Source organism: Triturus cristatus, chromosome 10, assembly GCF_964204655.1.
Source record: "Triturus cristatus chromosome 10, aTriCri1.1, whole genome shotgun sequence".
Lineage (NCBI taxonomy): Eukaryota > Metazoa > Chordata > Amphibia > Caudata > Salamandridae > Triturus > Triturus cristatus.
Window position 1 is genome coordinate 1,109,751,715 of NC_140593.1, and position 18,690 is coordinate 1,109,770,404.

Here is an 18,690-nt window from a genome sequence, read left to right on the forward strand (position 1 = left end):
TGTGTGAGGATCCTAGGAGTACTATAGTTCATTCCCCACACACACTCACCCCAAAGCACTCAGAGCCCAAGCATAGTACGGCCACATTTGACCTCCTGTTAAAGCTACAGGGACACAACAAGAGGCATTTTCCTGCCACAACCCAATGACCAGTAGGAACTGGACCGGGACGGAACTTTGCAGTTTGGCCTCTGCCTGATGCCTTGTGAGTCTCAAAGTGCTTTCCCTGGGGATCTGGGTGACGTTAGAAATGTATTCCTGTGGTGGATTGGGGCTTAAAAGACTGAAGTCAGAAGGTACAATCTTTGACCAGGATGAACCTTGTTGGTGTATCCGGCCCACACTCCATCGCAGTCAGTCTCAAATAGTGCTTAGGTCCTAGTCTACTGTGACTAATGATTATCGTTGGCCCCTTATGCAGTTTGCCGCTATTTCTACTTTTAAAATTCATATCTCCGGTTCCCGTAATTGGATTTTTATCATTTTGTTAATTAAACTTTACTCTATTTTTCTAATTAGATTTGGGATTTTTATTGTGTCACATTTCAACTATTACTGTCTTGGTACTGCATAAATACTGCACACACTGCTCTAAGATAAGCTGGTCTGCTCTATGCCAACACTACCAGGGGGTTGAGGTGAGTAGTCAGCCACCCCAAATAAAAATCTAATGTCTTACGCAGCGGTATTAAGGTTTTTGAACATCTCTCAAGAATGTTTTGGGGAGCAAATGCTAAATTTGATTATAAGAGGAAATTTCCTCTTCATAATCAGAGCCTTATAGTAACTGAGAATCTTTGGTTGCCATATTGTCATCCTTCTCAGAGAAACACTATTCTAATATTCTCGGACCTTGTCTTTTACATTTGAAAATATTTCAAAATTTCCATTTTTGTTCAATGTGCTAAGATTTGTTTTCTCAATGATTGGGAGTTTTTGGTCTAAAGAGATCAAATGCATAACAGACATAAGAACTGTGATCCCTCAGCAGACAGGGCATGCAGTCTTGGCTCATATTGTATTGGTAACGCCTTACTACAGATTGGACAAAATATGAAGAGATAATTCAGCATTTAACAAAATTGTGTCCAAGAGACCCAATGGAACATTCTTTGGCATGGGCGACGGATAAATCTCAAATAAACAGCTCCCTTCAATTACTAGATGTCACAATCGTGTTCTCTGTCAAATGTGATGACATTTATGTCCTGAAACCCTCAAGGAAGCTCACTAGAAAACCTAAGAACAGACCCGCGGGGAAAAAATACATAAACAGGAGGTCACATATTGTGCATTGTGTTATTAAGGCAGATGTCAAAGTGAGTCGCACTGACACCATCTATAGAACACACGCAAAGAAAAAAACTTTACTTTTAAAATACTTTTCTGGACCAACCACTAGATGGCAGAAAAATATACATCGTGTGCTTCTAGAAAGAGCTCATACTGCAATATTTTCTTTAAAGCAACCTACGAATACCATATTACCTACAGTTCTTTCTGAATTTCTCAAAGAAAAAGGTTAAAATGGAAGCAGTGTAGACCCGGTTTATTAAAGTAGCTACAATGACTGTTTCTACTGTAAGAGTTCAGAGTAACACAAAGAACAAGTATTTTGAAGTTGAAAACATTCCATATCCACACTACATGTACCAGTCAAGGACACATCAGGCTTGCATAAAGACTATCAATAAACTCATTTACAAGCATACAATTTTAGTAACTCAGTAGGAGAAAAATTGTGTTCTTGATAAAAATGGTCAAATTCTCCAAAGGATAAAAAAAAGATACTACTTTTTGCACAACATCTAAAAATACAATATGTAAATGTCAGCTTAAATGAATTAGCAATTATTTAGTTTTTATCAAGTCAGTATTAGTTATCAACCAGATACTTTCACACCATAAATGAAAAGTCTTCCATAACATGCAAAGGTTTGGGATGAATTGGGTGAATTAAAAACGCGAGTTTCATTTTTGGACAGAGAGAGTAACTGTGTTACTAGTACAATTTCCACCACAGACATACACTGAATGACATATCACATCACTGCACTAAAAGACAAAAAAGCACGTAATCCAGTACACAACACCGCTACAACTAACAAATCACAATAACTGAAAAACCACAACTAAGCATCACAAAAACAAAAAAGGAACTTCCTGAGACCATCACGCCAATTCTCACCTCTACCCCTTCCACGGCAGGCTGAACCAAGACAAAAAATTACAGCATGAAAAAAAGAAATAATACAACAGAGTATGACAAATATGTAGATATGGATCTTCATATTGCAGTCAGAAACTGACTTAATAGGTATATGCTCTCACCTCAAACTGACAGAATGGAGGCAAGGAACATCTCCCGCAATCTGAAATGCTTTCCTATGGATGGGGAGGAAAATGATCTTTTTTTTTTCTTCTATTTGTACATTATGTTTTTATTATTGGTACTACGTCAAATACTTGTTCATGAATATACATATATGAATCAAAGGGATGTCACAGTTTGTACAGACAAAGCATGTAAAAAATGTTAAACATGGAACAAAAATGTCTTGCACGCCAAATACAAATGTTCCTACCATCAGTAGCTTCCATCACTCTGATTACCTCCGACTGTCTAAACCCACAACATGGAGCCAGTGGGTTATCCCAGAACACCAGTGTGAAAGCAGTTTAGTGATCTCACGTGCATTTACGATAGAGATCTAGTTTTCATCAAGCTTGTTATAGTATAATTAAAGTGGCCAAGCTGATTTTAGCAATTTGGAACAACCATAAAGGAAACTGAGAAGGTGTACTATTTTACTATCCTTTACATGTTGGGTGGGGTGGCAGCAGGTGGAAAAGGAGTAGGAGCTAATAACAGAGAGGGAGAAAGGAAAAGAGGTAAAAATGGGGGAAGAGGATGTTAACTATGGTTATTTGGAACAGACTGGTTGCAAGGTAGCAATAGCAAGAAGGTTTGATTTCAAAACAACCGTCCTCTACTACATACACTATTGTAAAATAAACATCCAAGACAATTATCGTTGTTTCTAGAAATCGACAAAGAACAAACTTTTTTTTTTTTTTTATTCTGTACTTCAACAGAAGACATCCCAAGAAATACTATAATGGACAGACTGCACTTGGATGACCTACTGAAGGTAATAATGCAGAATATTGCTTCCACTGTATTCCATGAATCCCAGACAAAAGACTTAAAATAAAAGTTGGTTTCCCTATGCCAAGTAGAATGCAGCTTCAATAAATGCCCAGCTATACCAGATAAGAAGCAGGCAGTATGAAACAAAAATGCTAAGGAAAACAGATTTGACTGCTACATCAGAGTGATAGCCATTTATATCTTTGCAGAAGAAAGCACAACTGATTAACCATGCAATCCGTTTTTGGTATTGTTCTCTGCCAAGTTACAATCACTTATGTCTGGCAGATGCGTTCAACTTTTATTCCTAAATGTTTTTTATTTCATTCTTTAGAAATGCATTTCGAAAGATTTTATTTTCCTGCATATAATCACACACATTTCCCTTTAAACCAAATCTGCATATTCAAGAAGTTTCAACAAGATATGTGGTACATTCTAAAGTGCATGAGATGGTGCACAAAATCCAGCAGAAAAATCCTGGTGTCTGAGGACAAAACCATATTCAGTTCATGCACAAATTTATGTAAGTGGAATGCAACTGATGGGCTACTACTAAGCCAAGCCAGAACAAAAAAGATTGCCTTGTTTACCCTTCCGCTGACTAAAGAATCCAAGAGCTTGGGGAGCCAAAATATGAATTTCCAACACCTGGATTTTACTGACAAACGGCTCAATTGTTGTAATTAGGACCTGAACAAACATTAAACCCTCAGAAATGTCCAATAGTATGTATGTTATACCTTCAAGATCTAGCTCATTCCAACCAGGTCCTAAAGTGATACACTTGAGGCCCAACACACAATAAAATTGGGAATTTATTACCATAGGCTTTCTTCAACATTTGGAAAAGAATGACATTTTTTTCTGATATTCATAAATCTAATCAAGAATACATCTAGGAATCGGTATAAATCGCAGGTTCCCGAGAGTAGTAGGAGAAGACATTTGTGAATGCCTATTTAATTACTTGCAGAAGCATTCACATATATACATAGATAACATTTAGGCACAGGGAAATGTATTTTATGAGTGCAATTGCACTTTTACATTCACAAAGTGAGAAAATATTTTTACGGTAGAAGAAATCCTTTACCTACATCTCAACAATTTCAGGTTTTTCTTTACTTGATATTATTAAACTCTTCAGGATTCTATACGTTTAGAATGGACTGAGAAAATATTTGCGGATACCCACATGGGAGTAAATTTGCGGGTGATCAAAAACTTTCATGGTAGTCAAGCTCTGTACCACCTACTATTGGGAGAAGACTCAATTTTCGCACATGTGCCGCCAAAGCAAGCATTGATGATTTTTGGCCTCAGCAGCTACGTTTTTGCTGTAGGTTTAGTACGAAAGAAGGGCTTGAAACTCTGATGTTTGATCGAATGAAGAGCTTTAAAAAATATTTAGAATGTTTTCATGTAAAGTGTTGTTTATTAAGTTGCTGAACTGTAAATATTTTGCACTTATATGAAATTTTTATTACATTGCATTGTAATACGAGGTTTGTGCTTTTTATGGTTATTTTAACTAAAATAAAAGCTAATTGACTGACTGGGAGAAGACTCATGCACATGAAAAATATCCTTAATACTATATGTTAATGAATAGAACTGTTTAGTGAATCAAAAATGTTAAATGAGTTGACAAGCGACAGGCATTGTTGGCAGACGGGAGCATATGTGTGTTTCTACCGGCACAACCCTACTGACTCCACTTGTCAACGGCCAAATGTGCTACAAGGCACATTTCCTGCAAGCTAAAGAAGTTCAATTTTATTTCCAGAGTTGATACACAATGCACTCAGCTAAGGAGTCTCACACTTCACCGCAATCATTACTACAACGGTTTCTTTTCTCTACTACACTATGGCCCTAGTTATGAATGCTAGAGAAGAGGTTATAATAATTATCACACCGGGTGACATCATATACTAAGGGAATTTATTGGGTGTGATAATTGCCTCCAATTATGAGTTGTGCTCTTTTTGTTGTGCTATCAGGTCGCTGGACGCCATACCTTCTTTTACTGTGCTGGACGAAACTCCCGCTGCCTAATCTCCCCTGCCGCCGCTGCCGTCCCAGCATCTCGGCGCGGCCGCAGCAACGAGTGGACTTCATTTCCCGCAATCCTTAGCAGCAGGAAGCCGCACACACCTCTTCCGCGCCCGGAGGCGCATTTAACTAGAGGAGAGCCCCCGCGTCGCGGGATCGCGCGCGGGTTGCGCCGGGCGAAGCCCGGGCAAAGGGCGGGCCGTCTGTGGCCGTCCAGGGCCAGAGGAGGCCGGGCAGGGCCACCCCCCTTTCTCTTGGCTATTCGGGTTCTAATTCCTGGACGTAAGACACTATCAGTCCCCCTGTTATTGCGCTATGATACTGTTATCAAGTTTGTGGTGATTTGTAACATCATTTTAACCACCAATTATCTATGTGAAAATCTTTGCCATATATTAGGCGATTAATGCTCATTACTGTTGACATTGGCGTGGTAGTTGCTATTTTACATTATATACACGCTACGTTGAAAAATGGCTACTTCTTTAAGGTCCGGGAGAAAGATTGCACAAGATAGTGCAGGGGGTACAGTTTCTGGGACCCTAGACCAATTTATTTCAAGAGCTGTTCGTGTCCTTGAACACAAAATGATTCTTACCGAAAAACGATTGTCTCTGGATCTAACGGCAAAGAGATCCTCTTTGGGTAAAATTATGTCGGTTGCTTCTCCGGAGTGTTTGCCAACTCAGACTGATCACGACTTGGCACTAAGTACCGTGATCGTGGGCTCTGACATTACTAACCACAGCACCTTGCTTTCTACCCCTGATAGTATTTCCATCCTTGAGAATAGACCTCCTATTGTGAAAGGTAGTACTATTCCCCCTGTGCCATCTGTGGTAATACCACCGGTTGTCATCACGAAAAAGGAGAGTATGATTCAATCCAAAGTGGGAAAAAGGAAACGTGTGGGTGGGACTAACAGGGGTAGACGCGCTAAAGTGCCTAAACCCTGTATTTCTTCCAAACTAACCCATCCCCCAGTTCATTGCAACACACCCCCAGCTAATTCCAGTCTCTTGTTAAGAAAGACTTTGCCCAGCCAGCCCTGTTTTAATCTATTCCCTAATGGTTTTTTGGACACTCTCGAACAATTGTTAAAATCTCTTTTACTACCTATTCTAGAGAGAGTCAAGCAACTTAGCACTAATTCAGGGAATTTGGAAAACATTGCGCTTGCCAACACGGCCATCTTGGAAAAAACTCTTGAGCACTATTCTGGTCCTGGGATTTTACCATCTTCTGACAACATCTTGCAAGATAAGACTGATTTGATCGGTACCAATCATCCCACGCTGCTTAGTAAATCTCTTAACGGTCCTACATTTTCTCCTTCCATAGTGCCTGCAATTATGCCAGCTTCGGACCTTGTTAGGGAAGATGTCCCCAACCAAATCACAGTTGATGGAAACAAGTTGGCAACATTTGACTCTAACTCTGTTCCTAACACAAGAAGGATTACTGTTCATAAGAGTAGTGGCTTGTCTTCACTATTCCCTTGTATCAATTTACCTCCCGAGTCATCACCATATACGGTAATTCTGGCAGGGGATTCCACATGACAAGTTAGAGTCCCATAGTGAGCTTAAGAACAAGGTTATACACTGGCTCAATGGCAACAGACCTCTCCCTCCCAACCTGCGTGCTGAAATCTTGTTTGTACAAAGGGTGAGATGGATAGGCACCAAACCCAAGGATGTGGAGGGTGATTGTATTATCATTAATTTCAGGGACCCCAGAGTAGTGAGGCACATATGTTGCCATCCTAATATCCAGTGTTCCAGTACAATACTTGCTCTTGGCCTATGGTATTTCTATCCTATTACCCCAGCGGCACACACCTTGCCCAGCCACCTAGGTGGGAAAGGGTTTATAGAGGCCAACAGGGTCCACCTAGATGGGACTTTAATTTTCCTCTTTACAATCGTTTTGGTCCATTGAGTGGCTTGGAAGAGGTGGATTGACTGGCTAACAACAACGTAGGTTTTGTTTGTAGAAATACTAACGGGTATGGCAGTACTACCAGGGCGGGGAAAGTATCCTGTTGTCGCTCATTAGGGGTTCCTTAGGAACGGGTGGTGTGCGGTTAAATACCGTTACCTTTCCACACCCTGTGTCCTGCGCTGTTTTACATTCTCCTCCGATAGATCTTGATTTTCTTGAGAGCACACATGGTAGTAACTATCCCATCCCCTTTCCCGCTGATTCAGTGGTAGCCCCTTATGTTAGTGAGGCTAGACTGGATAAGGCTAATCTTATGTGCTTGGATCGTTGCTACGGGGGCCAGGGTGCCCAGTCCCTTGCAAGACCGGAAATTATACTGCCCCTTTGGTTCTGCCCTTGGATCCATTGCCTGTTGCTAGTAACTATCATTTTTTCTCCTTGGTCTCTTGGAATATAGCCGGCCTTAGGAGTAAAACTTTTATAAATGAGTGGTCTACATGGGTGGACAAATTCGATGTCCTGGTTTTTCAGGAAACGTGGGCAGTGGACCCGGTTCAATTTCCTGGCTTTATTAACTTTTATAAAGTAGCCACCAGAGGGTCAAAGGGCAGACCCTCAGGTGGTCTTAGTATCTGGATTAAGCAAACCCTTAAGTGTCGATCATCCGAACTGGCTGTAGACAGCCCTGATCTCTTAATAGTACTGCTGCACCTCCATGATGGTTCTGACTTTATGATTATCAACATTTATAATAGAGGTCAACCAGGAGGGCGCGGTACAAATACCTTTTTACTGCTAGATGGCTTTTTGGAAACGGTTAACCCTAGTATTAATATAATAATTGCGGGGGATTTGAACTGTTGTTTCGAGCCCTTTAACATTCCCGGGGATTCGCTTATGATGGAAGTAGATGTTCTTTGGAACATCCCTCTTCTTGATCTTCCACCCATCAAGAAATGGACTGAATCAGCCATCCAGTGGATGAGTTTGCGTATGGGGCGCGGCTTCAGGGTGGCAAATGGACGGACTGTCTCTGAAAAAATGGGTAGTGACACCTTTATTGAGGGTCTTCGACACAGCAGAATCGATTATGCTCTCATCAAAGTGGAGTTCTGGTCTTCCCTTAGAGACATGGTGATGCCAGTTCGCACTGAGAGCGACCATAACCCCCTCGTCCTAAGTTTCTCGTCCTGTGCTGATCATCATAGTAATGAACCAACCATGGTTGCTACCGCAGACGCCCTCCTTACAAATAATCTACGGCGAGTGCGTTGGGATAGGGTAGTAATGGACCCTGGAGCACTGGTTGAAATCAGCACACAAGTTAAGGGTGCTTTGGAAGCACTGCACTCCCTTCCACCTCAAGAAGCCGTTAGCTGGGCGACTACTCAAATTCACGAAACTTTATTTCTGGGCTTAAAAACTTTTTTTTCTAAACCCAACAAACCCAGGAAACAATCTCAACCTAAGCGTAATCACTGGTACAACAAATACTGCAGAGATACTTATGATAAACTGAAATTTGCTATAAAATCTAAAAACATGGCCAACATTAGGATAGCGCGGTGTAATTACCGTAAGGCTAAAACCATGGCCAAACAAGAATGGGACAATGACCATTGGCAAGATCTTTTAGTTGCCAGTAAACTTAAAAATTTGACCAAGTTCTGGCACATTGTGAAGTGGGGTAATTCCCCGAATTTGTTGATTCCATCTAACCATGTTCTCCCCGAGCTATGGGTGGAACATTATGAGTCCCAGTTCTCTGGTATTGATTTGAAGGCTGAGTCAATACCTTTCTTTCTCTCGGGATATGTCTATCAAAATTTTTTTGTTTGACTGCAGTGAAGTTGAGATGGCTTTAAGTAGGATATCTAGTGAAAAAGCCCCGGGCATTGATTGTATCCCTGCAGATCTTTTCAAGTCTGATCAGAGTAATTGGGTACCATACATTGCCTTTTTGGCTACTGCCATAGTTAAGGGGGCGCCTATTCCCGAATCATGGAAAGGTGCCGAGATATTGCCCATCCATAAGAAGGGTGATCGCTCGAGCCCAGGGAATTATCGCCCGATTAGTCTAATTGACTCGATCCAAAAAATCATTTCCAGGATGATTCTGGCAAGAATTCAGTCATGGATTGAGCAAGAGGACATTTCATCGCCCCTACAGGCCGGGTTCAGATCTCGTATCAGCACTATTGATCATGCTCTTAGGCTCCAACTGATCCTTTGGAAAACGGTCTATTAAGGAGGCGGTACATTATATGCCGCCTTTGTGGACCTTAGATCAGCTTTTGATCTAGTTCCTAGGACTAAATTATGGGAAGTTTTAGATGGCTTAGGGATGCCTGCTGATCTCCTGAATATTGTGATTAGGATGCACGAAGATAATTTTGCACAAGTCAGATGGGGGAACCAAAGGCAGGTCACAGACAGCTTTAAAGTATCACGGGGTGTCAGGAAAGGGTGCGTCCTAGCGCCAACTCTTTTTCTGCTATTTATAAATAGGGTTGTGCAGTATTTTTCTACCATCTCTACAGACGCCCCTTCTCTGGGTGGTAACAAGCTCCCGCTACTTATGTTCGCCGACGACACCCTTTTATTGTCTCAGACACAGATGGGGTTACAGGCGGCCCTGAACAAGTTTGACACCTTCTGTCATGATCACGACCTGCAAGTAAATGTCTCTAAAACCAAGTAAATGGTTTTTAATAAAGGAAGACGTGTGGCTGGTCATGTCACGATGAATAATGAAAAATTAGAACTCACAAACGTTATGACCTACCTGGGGATTGTCCTTGAAAGTAAACTGAGTTGGAAGCCCCAAATTGAAATTCTATCTCTTAAGCTTGCCCAGCTTTCAGGGTGTCTGGTAAAAGAACAGCGATTGTCACAGACCAAAAGGATAGTCCAGCAATAAAGATCTATAACTCCAGGATCACTTCAGCGATCCTTTACGGCGCGGAACTCTGGGGTTTCGCAGACCTATCCTCTTTGGTCAAAGTGCAAAATAAATTTCTGAAGAACCTTACGGGCCTCCCCAGGTCAAGTCCCATCAAACCTTTATTATTGGATCTTGGTTGTCACTCAATTGACGACATTGCCCGGTACGAACCATTGGCCTTGTGGAGAAGACTGTGGACTACCCCAGAATTGGCCCTTTATGCTAAGGCTTTCTTGGATGTTCGTTCTATCCTGGGCTCTGGGAATATAGCATGGTTCAAGCAAGTCAGACTGCTTTTAGAATCTATGGGCCTGGGTAATTTGTGGTCTGACCCTGCAGGCAATACCTTCCCTCCAAAAAAAGTGTTTAAAAGTTTATATTGGTCCCAGTTAAATCAGAAACAGTGCAACCAAACCCTGGCTACGTCTTTGACTGGCAAGTTTCTTGATTGTAAGACCGATCCACTACTTGAAGATTACTGGGATATTATTAGTAGACCCAGCGACAGGAAACTTTACCACCAGCTTAGGGTTGGCTCTCTTCCCACTAGATCGTTCACCAAAAACTGGAAGGGGGAGATGACCGACTCCTGCCGTTGGTGTGCTGATTGTAGGGAATCGATTGGTCATATATTCTTTGAATGCCCGGCCTATGCAGTACCCCGGACGAGATGGCTTATACCCATTTGTCGTAACATGGGCACCAGGGTGGGGTTTGTGGTACTAAGAATTTTAAAATATGATACCAGCGAATCTATTGTAATTGCTGTGGCCAAATTCCTAGGATGGGTTTGGATTATTAGGAATAGGATGTAATAGGTAAATCCTTGTTGTGTTTTTATCTGTTTTATTCTGTTTTTATTACTGTAATGATTTTATATTTTTTGCATTTCATTGGAATCTTTTATTGTACTGTCTTTTATGATGAATTTTAATCGAATTAAAGACAAATTGAATTGGAGTTGTGCCCTTCAAAATGGGCCACTGCCCATGAATTGTTGCCCTCTGCAACATGTCACTGTATTTACTTTGTACTCTTTCCCTTGGTATATTTTGGCTGGTTTGACCTGCCAAAATGTACAGGAGGAAAACAGAAGGAATGGGTTTGTGCAAGCTGGAGTTCTCAAAGGGACCAGGCTATCTTTTACCCACTCTATAGTTTTGAAAAAATAAAAATCACATCACTGGTAGTCTCTGCACTGACAGTATATTGGATGACAATGGTCTACAAATAACTTTAAACACCCTAGACTTCAGTGATGGGCACTGGCAGATAATGTAATGTTTGTTTGCACTGCTGTATATTATTACTTTCACTCGTGTTTGTTATTCCCACAAAAGTGACAATTTCAGTTCCAGTGTTCAGCATACAAATTACGATGACTAGATCAGTTAGCATACTTCAACTCCAAGGACATCTTGTATATTTTAAAGATGCTAAATACAGTTCTACTCTCCAGTCAATATCTGGCAGGCCTAAGCAAATCGTGTTAACTTTTAACAGTTATTACAAAAACAGTCCCTGACAACCTTTGCCAAGTCAGGAATTTTTCACTAATTTAAGAGGTTAAAAATTAGTTTAAAAGAAAATATATATATATAAAAAAAAGAGGATTGAGTTCCTAATTTAACACTGGCTACCAGTCAAGTGTCTCATTATATAACATATTAGGTATGGACATAAGTACATATAGAAATAAAACTCGTATGGAAAACACCAAATATAAATATATTTTAAAACTTTTTTGGGAAGGGGAACAACGGGTTGGGGGGGTTGAACAAAAAAAATTAAAAACCACTGCTTGCGTGGAAGATGAACATCTCTGTATGCAAGAATAATGTTTAACGCCTCCGAAGCTTGCATATCTTCTCAATGTCAATGGTCTTGGCATCTCTCAATAATAAAGCAATAGTACAGCAACAGCATCTTGCAAATTAATCGAGTAGGATACTGCTGTCATTAAATGATTTCCACAGTCTGGGTGAAGGTAATGCTTACAAAAGCTAGTTGAAAATAGCTTTAAGTAGTAAAACATTAGCAAGCATTACTGATATTAAAAACACACACACTTGCTTGTAAACAAAAATAGGCCGGAAAATAAAAATATCTTGACTAAATTATATTGAATTAAAGAAGTAAGGAAAATGTGTAGATATATTTAAGAACAATACAAAGCAACAATTCATTCCATTAGGCGTAGAAAATATCTCTTGTAACCCCACAGTCAAAAATGAGAAAGGCTAGAGGTCTGGAAAGGAACTGGCAACTTACACTTCCATCACTTCGCTGCCCTCCTTTGTGTGTAATAACTACTACCTCCATCCACTTGCGCAGGTGTTGCTGTTGGAATAATTAAGATTATTTAGTCTTCACAACATAAAATTTTAAACATCTACAGATCAACAGAACATTGGACACTTCTAAATGAATGAATACACAATGCCATCAGTTGGAGCAGTGTGCTTAATCAGACAACATATTTCAACATCAAAATATTTCAAAACTATTAATGTTTGTGAAAGCATCACAATAGCTGGAGACAGGCATCAGTGCATATGACATGCAAAGCAAGATATCCCTAGAACAAACATTATTGGGCCTCGACCAAAAAGGCATGAAAGGTCCTGCCACAAACAAACCAATAGGAAAACACTTTGCTCCACAAGGATTTTTGATGCAGAACCTCTTCCTCTTAATATTCAAATGAACCAAATGTATATTTAGCATACATCACATTATCTTTGACACTATGGATGGAACCAAAGGGTTTTGGTGCAGAAAAAACAGACTATTGCACATGACTAACGCATTTCCAACTTCTCAGACCCATTTGGAGTCTCGTTTTCTACCATGTAGACAGAACTACCATCTGCAAACTCAGCTAAGTGATCAAATAACTATATTATCACACTGCATCTTTTAGGACCTCTAGGACTATACAAAGGAGAATGAGCCACTGCTGTGTTGGTACAATGTTCAATAAACTTGCAGACACTTGGAGGGCATTTGGGTTCTAAGCTGCATTGTGGTAGCCATTAAGATTAGACACCAACACAAACATCACACTAAAATCACCATTTCCTTTTACTTGAGTAGGGCCTTTGTAGCTTAATTAGCAGGTAGACTAGCCAGAGGTACAGTGCCATTTAAGGGTCTCCCAAATGCCGTAAAAAGCCCTGTATCACATCACCTTGCAACAAATCGATGAGAAGGCAGGTTTCCGCTGTAGACCAGAGTCCTCTGTTCCCCACCTCGCCCAATTGACCTCCACAGCCCAGTAGTCTGGCATCTCTCACCACTGTTAGCTTTGGGTGAGGTTCGGATACCGGTCTGCCACTGGCACAAATACGATCTAGCAGCCACCATTGCAGATCTTATGCAGTCTTCTCCAAACCCTGGATGGTATCCGATAAGTTCCAGTGGTGTTCTGCCCACTGAAACTTCAGGTGCCTCTCCACAGCCCGCATGGGCCATCTGGTGTGGTTGACTAACTGGATGCAGGCTAGCAATAGTGCCAGCAGCTTCAACACCATCCTCTCAGATGTCCAGGACAGAGGCTGTAACATTGGGATCAGAGCCCAAATGCCCTGGACTCTCCTTTCAGATGGAAGGCACAAAACTATCATATCCAGAATGGCATTAATGAGTGGAAGTGCCTGCGAAGCAGTCAGGTGTGACATTGGCACGTTGATAGTGAACTCCAGCGATGTAAACTCGTATCTGGATGTGGTCTACGACTGCCTGGGGTGATCTCGCCTTCAATAACCAATTATCAATGCAGGGGAAGACAGACACACCTGGTCTGTGAAAGTGCACTGCGACCACAGCCATAAATTCTGAGAAACGCCCGAGGCGCACTGGTAAGGCCAAGAGGAAGCATTTGCAATCTGAAAATGATCCTGGCCACAGTGAACCACAGAGAACAGCAGAAGTATGAGAATTTGGAAATGAGCATCCTGCAGGTCAAACACTTACATCTAGTCTTGCAGGGACCAGGGCAGACAAAACCTGGGTGGGATGAGAATCTTTAATTTGTCCTTCTGCAGGAAGGAGTTTAGAGGGCAGAGATCTAAAGTAAGGTGAAGGCCTCCGTCCTTTGGCATAAGGAGTAGGGAAATAACACTCCGTTTTTGCTTCCAAGGCCACAATCTTCTCTATGGCTCCTATGGCCAAAAGGAAAGGCATAGCTCGGTCAGACAGTTCGGAGGACTTGCGCATCAGAAGGGATGTTCTTGCCTCCCTTGGAAGAAATGTCTGATCCTGCCTCCTACCGGGTGGGTATGCGTCAAAAAGGACACACAAAAGTATTTTTGCAGTTGTGGTTGCCGAAGGGGTAAGGTACAAAGGTGCAGGTCGTCCCTTATACTCTAAACATAGTCTTGGTACTTGTGGTCTTGGCCATGAAATGGCTGACAAGATTGATGTGCCATCAGTGGGGTCTGGCTCTGGATATATTGGCAGCCCCTGGCATAACCACAATACGGACAAAACTGCTTGCCTAGTAGGGGCAGACAGTCCCACGGAACAAGCTGTGGCATGACTTGCCTTGAATAATTCCCGGGACGAGATGCTTTCTGCCAGGCGAGACAAGAACCATCAATAGCCAGGATAGCTTGATTCCAGTGACACAGTGAGCCCGGCACCCACGTCCGGGGCATACCCGGCGCACTTAGGGCGATAAAGCAAAAGGCGCACCATTGATGCAAGGAATGCAGAACAAATCAAAACATTCACCCCCAGTCAAGAGATCTGGGTTAAATCCATAATTCTTTTGCTCCCCATGCTACTCCAGTTTGGACCCCGCCATATACAAATCAGTCTTGACCCTGTGCCCAATGGGTACAGTCCAGCCCGAACTGCCAGGCCAGGTCCTCCCTGGACTGGAAACAAGCATCCTAGGACTGGTTTCGGGTTTTCAGCCCTCATCAGCCAGGATAGCTTGACTCCAGTGGCATGGAGAGCACGGGACCCACGTCTGGGCATACCTGTCCCACCCGGTGTGACAAATGCACTGACCGGGTCTAAACTGGGTGGCATGGTGAGCAAAAGAATTATGGTTTTAACCCAGATCTCTTGACTGGGGGTGAATGTTTCGATTTGTTCTGCATTCCTTGCATCAATGGTGCGCCTTTTGCTTTCACGCCCTAAGTGCCCCGGGAATGCCCAGACGTGGGTGCCGGGCTCACTGTGTCACTGGAATCAAGCTATCATGGCTGATGAGGGGTGAAACCCCGAAACTGGTGCTAGGATGCTTGTTTCCGGTCCAGGGAGGACCTGGCTTAGCAGTTCGGGCTGGACTGTTCCCATGAGGCACAGGGTCAAGATTGATTTGCAAATGGCGGGTCTAAACTGGGGTGGCATGGCGAGAAAAAGAATTATGGATTTAACCCAGATCTCTTGACTGGGGGTGAATGTTTCAATTTGTTCTGCATTTCGTCCATCAATTGTGTGCTTTTTGCATTAAGGATACCTTGGCATCCCCAGAGATGCACACCCTAGACCTCATCCAGCCGTAACACTGTGTCCCTTGCCCCGTTGCATCCAGGCCAGAGGGGATAACAAATTAAGCCACATCATGCCAGTGCTGCATGTTTTGGGCTAAAACATCTGTAGGTACTCCAGAACTGCTAGCAGGTTTAACTGAGCGTTGGGCAAGACTAGCAGAAGAGAGTAAGTGCTTTCCAAAAAGTCTCCATGCGATTGGGCGTGCAGTCGGGAGAGGTCAATGGAAAGGTGCTAGGGTTCACTGTGCCTGGGGAGGAGTACATCACCAGACTTTCCAGCGGCGGGTGCTGTGTCAGGAAGTCAGGATCGCCCAGAGCTAGTCTGTAGCAGCGAGCTACCTGCCTACTCACTGGATGCCCAGAGAATGGCTTTGCAAGTTTGGTTCCCAAGAAGGTATCAGTAAGGTCTTTGTTGAATAGTAGGAGATGTTCTGTAGACACCTGCCCAGGCTGAATAACCCCTGCTAGGCCATTAGTTTTTAATTAATGGTAGGTAGCTGCAGGTCAAGGGCCACAGCAGCCTGTTGAATAACCATGACAAAAGAAGCACTTTCCACTGTAGTAGGAGCAGGCAAAAAGACAGGTCAAGTGTCTGAGGAGGTGTCCAGACAACTTGCATTCTGTAATTCTACATACCAATTGTCATGCTGAGGGCTTAATCCATCCCCCTTATCAAAGTCATCAGAATTTGAGCCAAAGATCAGATATAAAGCATAAGCTCTGCACCATAAAAAAGGCAATTGATCTGATTTAGAAGGGCTGACTATAAGTTGTGATCCAGTAGAATCTAAACGTGGCCTAGGTCGAGAGAGGACAATTTGGAGTCAGAAACTACGGTCGGTAGTGGATTATCTTCCAGCGTGCACACAGATGTCGATTTTAAGAGAACCAGTGTGAGTCGTGGTGCTGGAACTAAAGTCTGTCTCAAAGTGGATGAGGAATCCGAATCGGGTTCAAGAAGCACAAACACCACTGAGCGCAAGCCTGCCTGCAGGACCCAGACTGACGGCCTCTGCAGTTCCTTGGGCTAAAGGCACACTAGAGGGAATCAGAAGCGTGCCAAATATTCGCAGCATGGCCCCACTAGAGGCCTTTATTGCAACATCACCCATGGACCTTGAAATTGGGGTAGCATGTGACCAAAATCTGAATTGGCTCTTTAACAGCTTGAGAGATTGACTTGGTGGCAGGTTGATGCCCTGTGCCATTTCTGCAGTTCAATAGTAGCTGGAAGGGGTCGATTCCCGCTTGGACTTTTATACTGCTGCTTTGTCTTGCCCTAAGACTCCAACCGCGGCGATGATCTGCAACAGGAATACCACCTTCTTTTTGATTTCAATCGGCCGCCCTGCATAATCTTCAGAAGTTTGGTAACAGTTTTACCTCACAGTGCAGTGCGGCCTTTAGATTCATCTGAGCATAGCCGGCGCAGGCTATGAAGTCATGCTCCAACTCTAGGCACCACAAGTATAACTCATGGGGGTCTGTCACAGATGTGTTTGCGACAGTCCCTACAAGGTTTAATCCTTGTTGTTTTGGGGAGGTGACATCTTTCCTTTGCATAACTGAATTTTTGTAAAAAAAAAAAAAAAAGCCTTGTCAAGGACGAGCTGAGTAGAGCTCTGGATCAACATCTGAATATGCAGTGTAGGAAAGTGGGCCTTTGTTGCAGTTGTACCCCGACTTTTTGCCCCATTTTTTTGCTGGTAGATGTTAATTTTCAACTCTGCCAGTGCACTGAGGCCTGCTAACCAGACCTTACTGCCAGTGCTCCTTCCTTAAAGCAAGGTATTGTCTGATTGTTCTACAATTCGCCAAGGGCTTTATCACCCCTGTAGGTAAATGATATTGCAGGTAGCTAGGGCAAGAGTACTAAAGAGGATACCTAAGGGCTGCAGCATACCCTATGCCACCATAAGAGGGACACACACAAATTCCACACAGATTGCCATTGCAGACTGCGTGACATGGTGCTAACCAAGTTTGAAAACATGACATGACTGAGAAAGTGCCCTCTTTCTTGCATGGTATGCCCCCACGTTTTGCAGAATTGCAGATGTTCTTTGACCGAGTGTACCCTGGGCTCCTGCTCATCAGGTACCCAGGGCCTATGTTCCTTCCCTAAAATTGCTTTGAAGCCTAAACCCAATTGGCATCCCTGGCCACATGTCAGCCACTGGTAAATGGTATCACAGGAACCCAGAGCACTTGGACCAGAGAAGCCCTCTGAGGGCTGCAGCACTTATTGTACCACCCTGAGAGGTCCTGTAGCCTGACACACACACACACACACACACACACACACACACACACACACACACACACACACACACACACACACACTGCCTTTGCAGGCTGAGTGTCTTGGTGCAGAACAAAGTGAAGAGTCGACCTGGCACACATCTCTATGTGCCATGCCCAAAAACCAGTGCCTTGGCATAGATCAACTGTCCCTCTGGCAGGGTGCACTATACCAGTGGTGAGGGTACAGGTGCATGAGCCCTTTACCCCTACAGTGCCCAAGTCCATTCTTGGGCATTGTAAGTGCAGTGCTGCCATTAAGAGTATATGGTGCTGGGAGTTTGTCATTACGAACTGCACAACACCATATTGGCTACACTGAAGACTGGGAAGTTTGGTATCAAACTTCTCAGCACTTTAAACCCACACTGATGCCAGTGTGGGATTTAATGTAAAATGCACAACAGAGGGCATCTGTGAGAAAGTGGCTCTGTATATACTGTTCCCTAATAGGTACAGGGTGTACAGAGTCCACAGTCCCCCAGAGGCTGATAGAGGTCAAAGTTAGGTAGGACCTTACTCTCAAAAGTGGTAGCTTGGTCGAGCAGTAAGGCAGTACCAGAGGACAGTGTAAAGCATTTATTGTACACACTCAGTCAGCAAATGGTTTCACACACTCAATAACTGAACTCTAGGCCAATGGTTTATATATATAAAATATATGCTTGTTTTATTTTTAGAACCACAAAGGGGGTAAAAATATACTTTCTCAGAATGAGAGGTTGAATATAAATACTTTTGTCTTAAGCAATAAATTTGTGTAAACAGTCACAGTTGGTTGCAATAAA

At 42.8% G+C, this 18,690-nt stretch overlaps 1 protein-coding gene across 3 annotated transcripts in view; it reads right to left on the reverse strand.

Annotated features, from left to right (window-relative positions):
* TRRAP (transformation/transcription domain associated protein) overlaps window positions 1-18,690 on the reverse strand; it is a 1,075,110-nt gene that overhangs the window by 662,523 nt on the left and 393,897 nt on the right. The window contains exons 31-33 of one of the 3 annotated variants that reach the window (XM_085629331.1): window positions 12,369-12,437; window positions 2,332-2,385; window positions 2,189-2,209 (exon numbers count right to left, since the gene is read on the reverse strand). In XM_085629331.1, coding sequence (XP_085485457.1) covers window positions 2,189-2,209; window positions 2,332-2,385; window positions 12,369-12,437 — 144 coding nt within the window. The remainder of the gene's footprint in view (window positions 1-2,188; window positions 2,210-2,331; window positions 2,386-12,368; window positions 12,438-18,690) is intronic. The other 2 variants (XM_085629332.1, XM_085629333.1) reach the window with 2 other exon arrangements.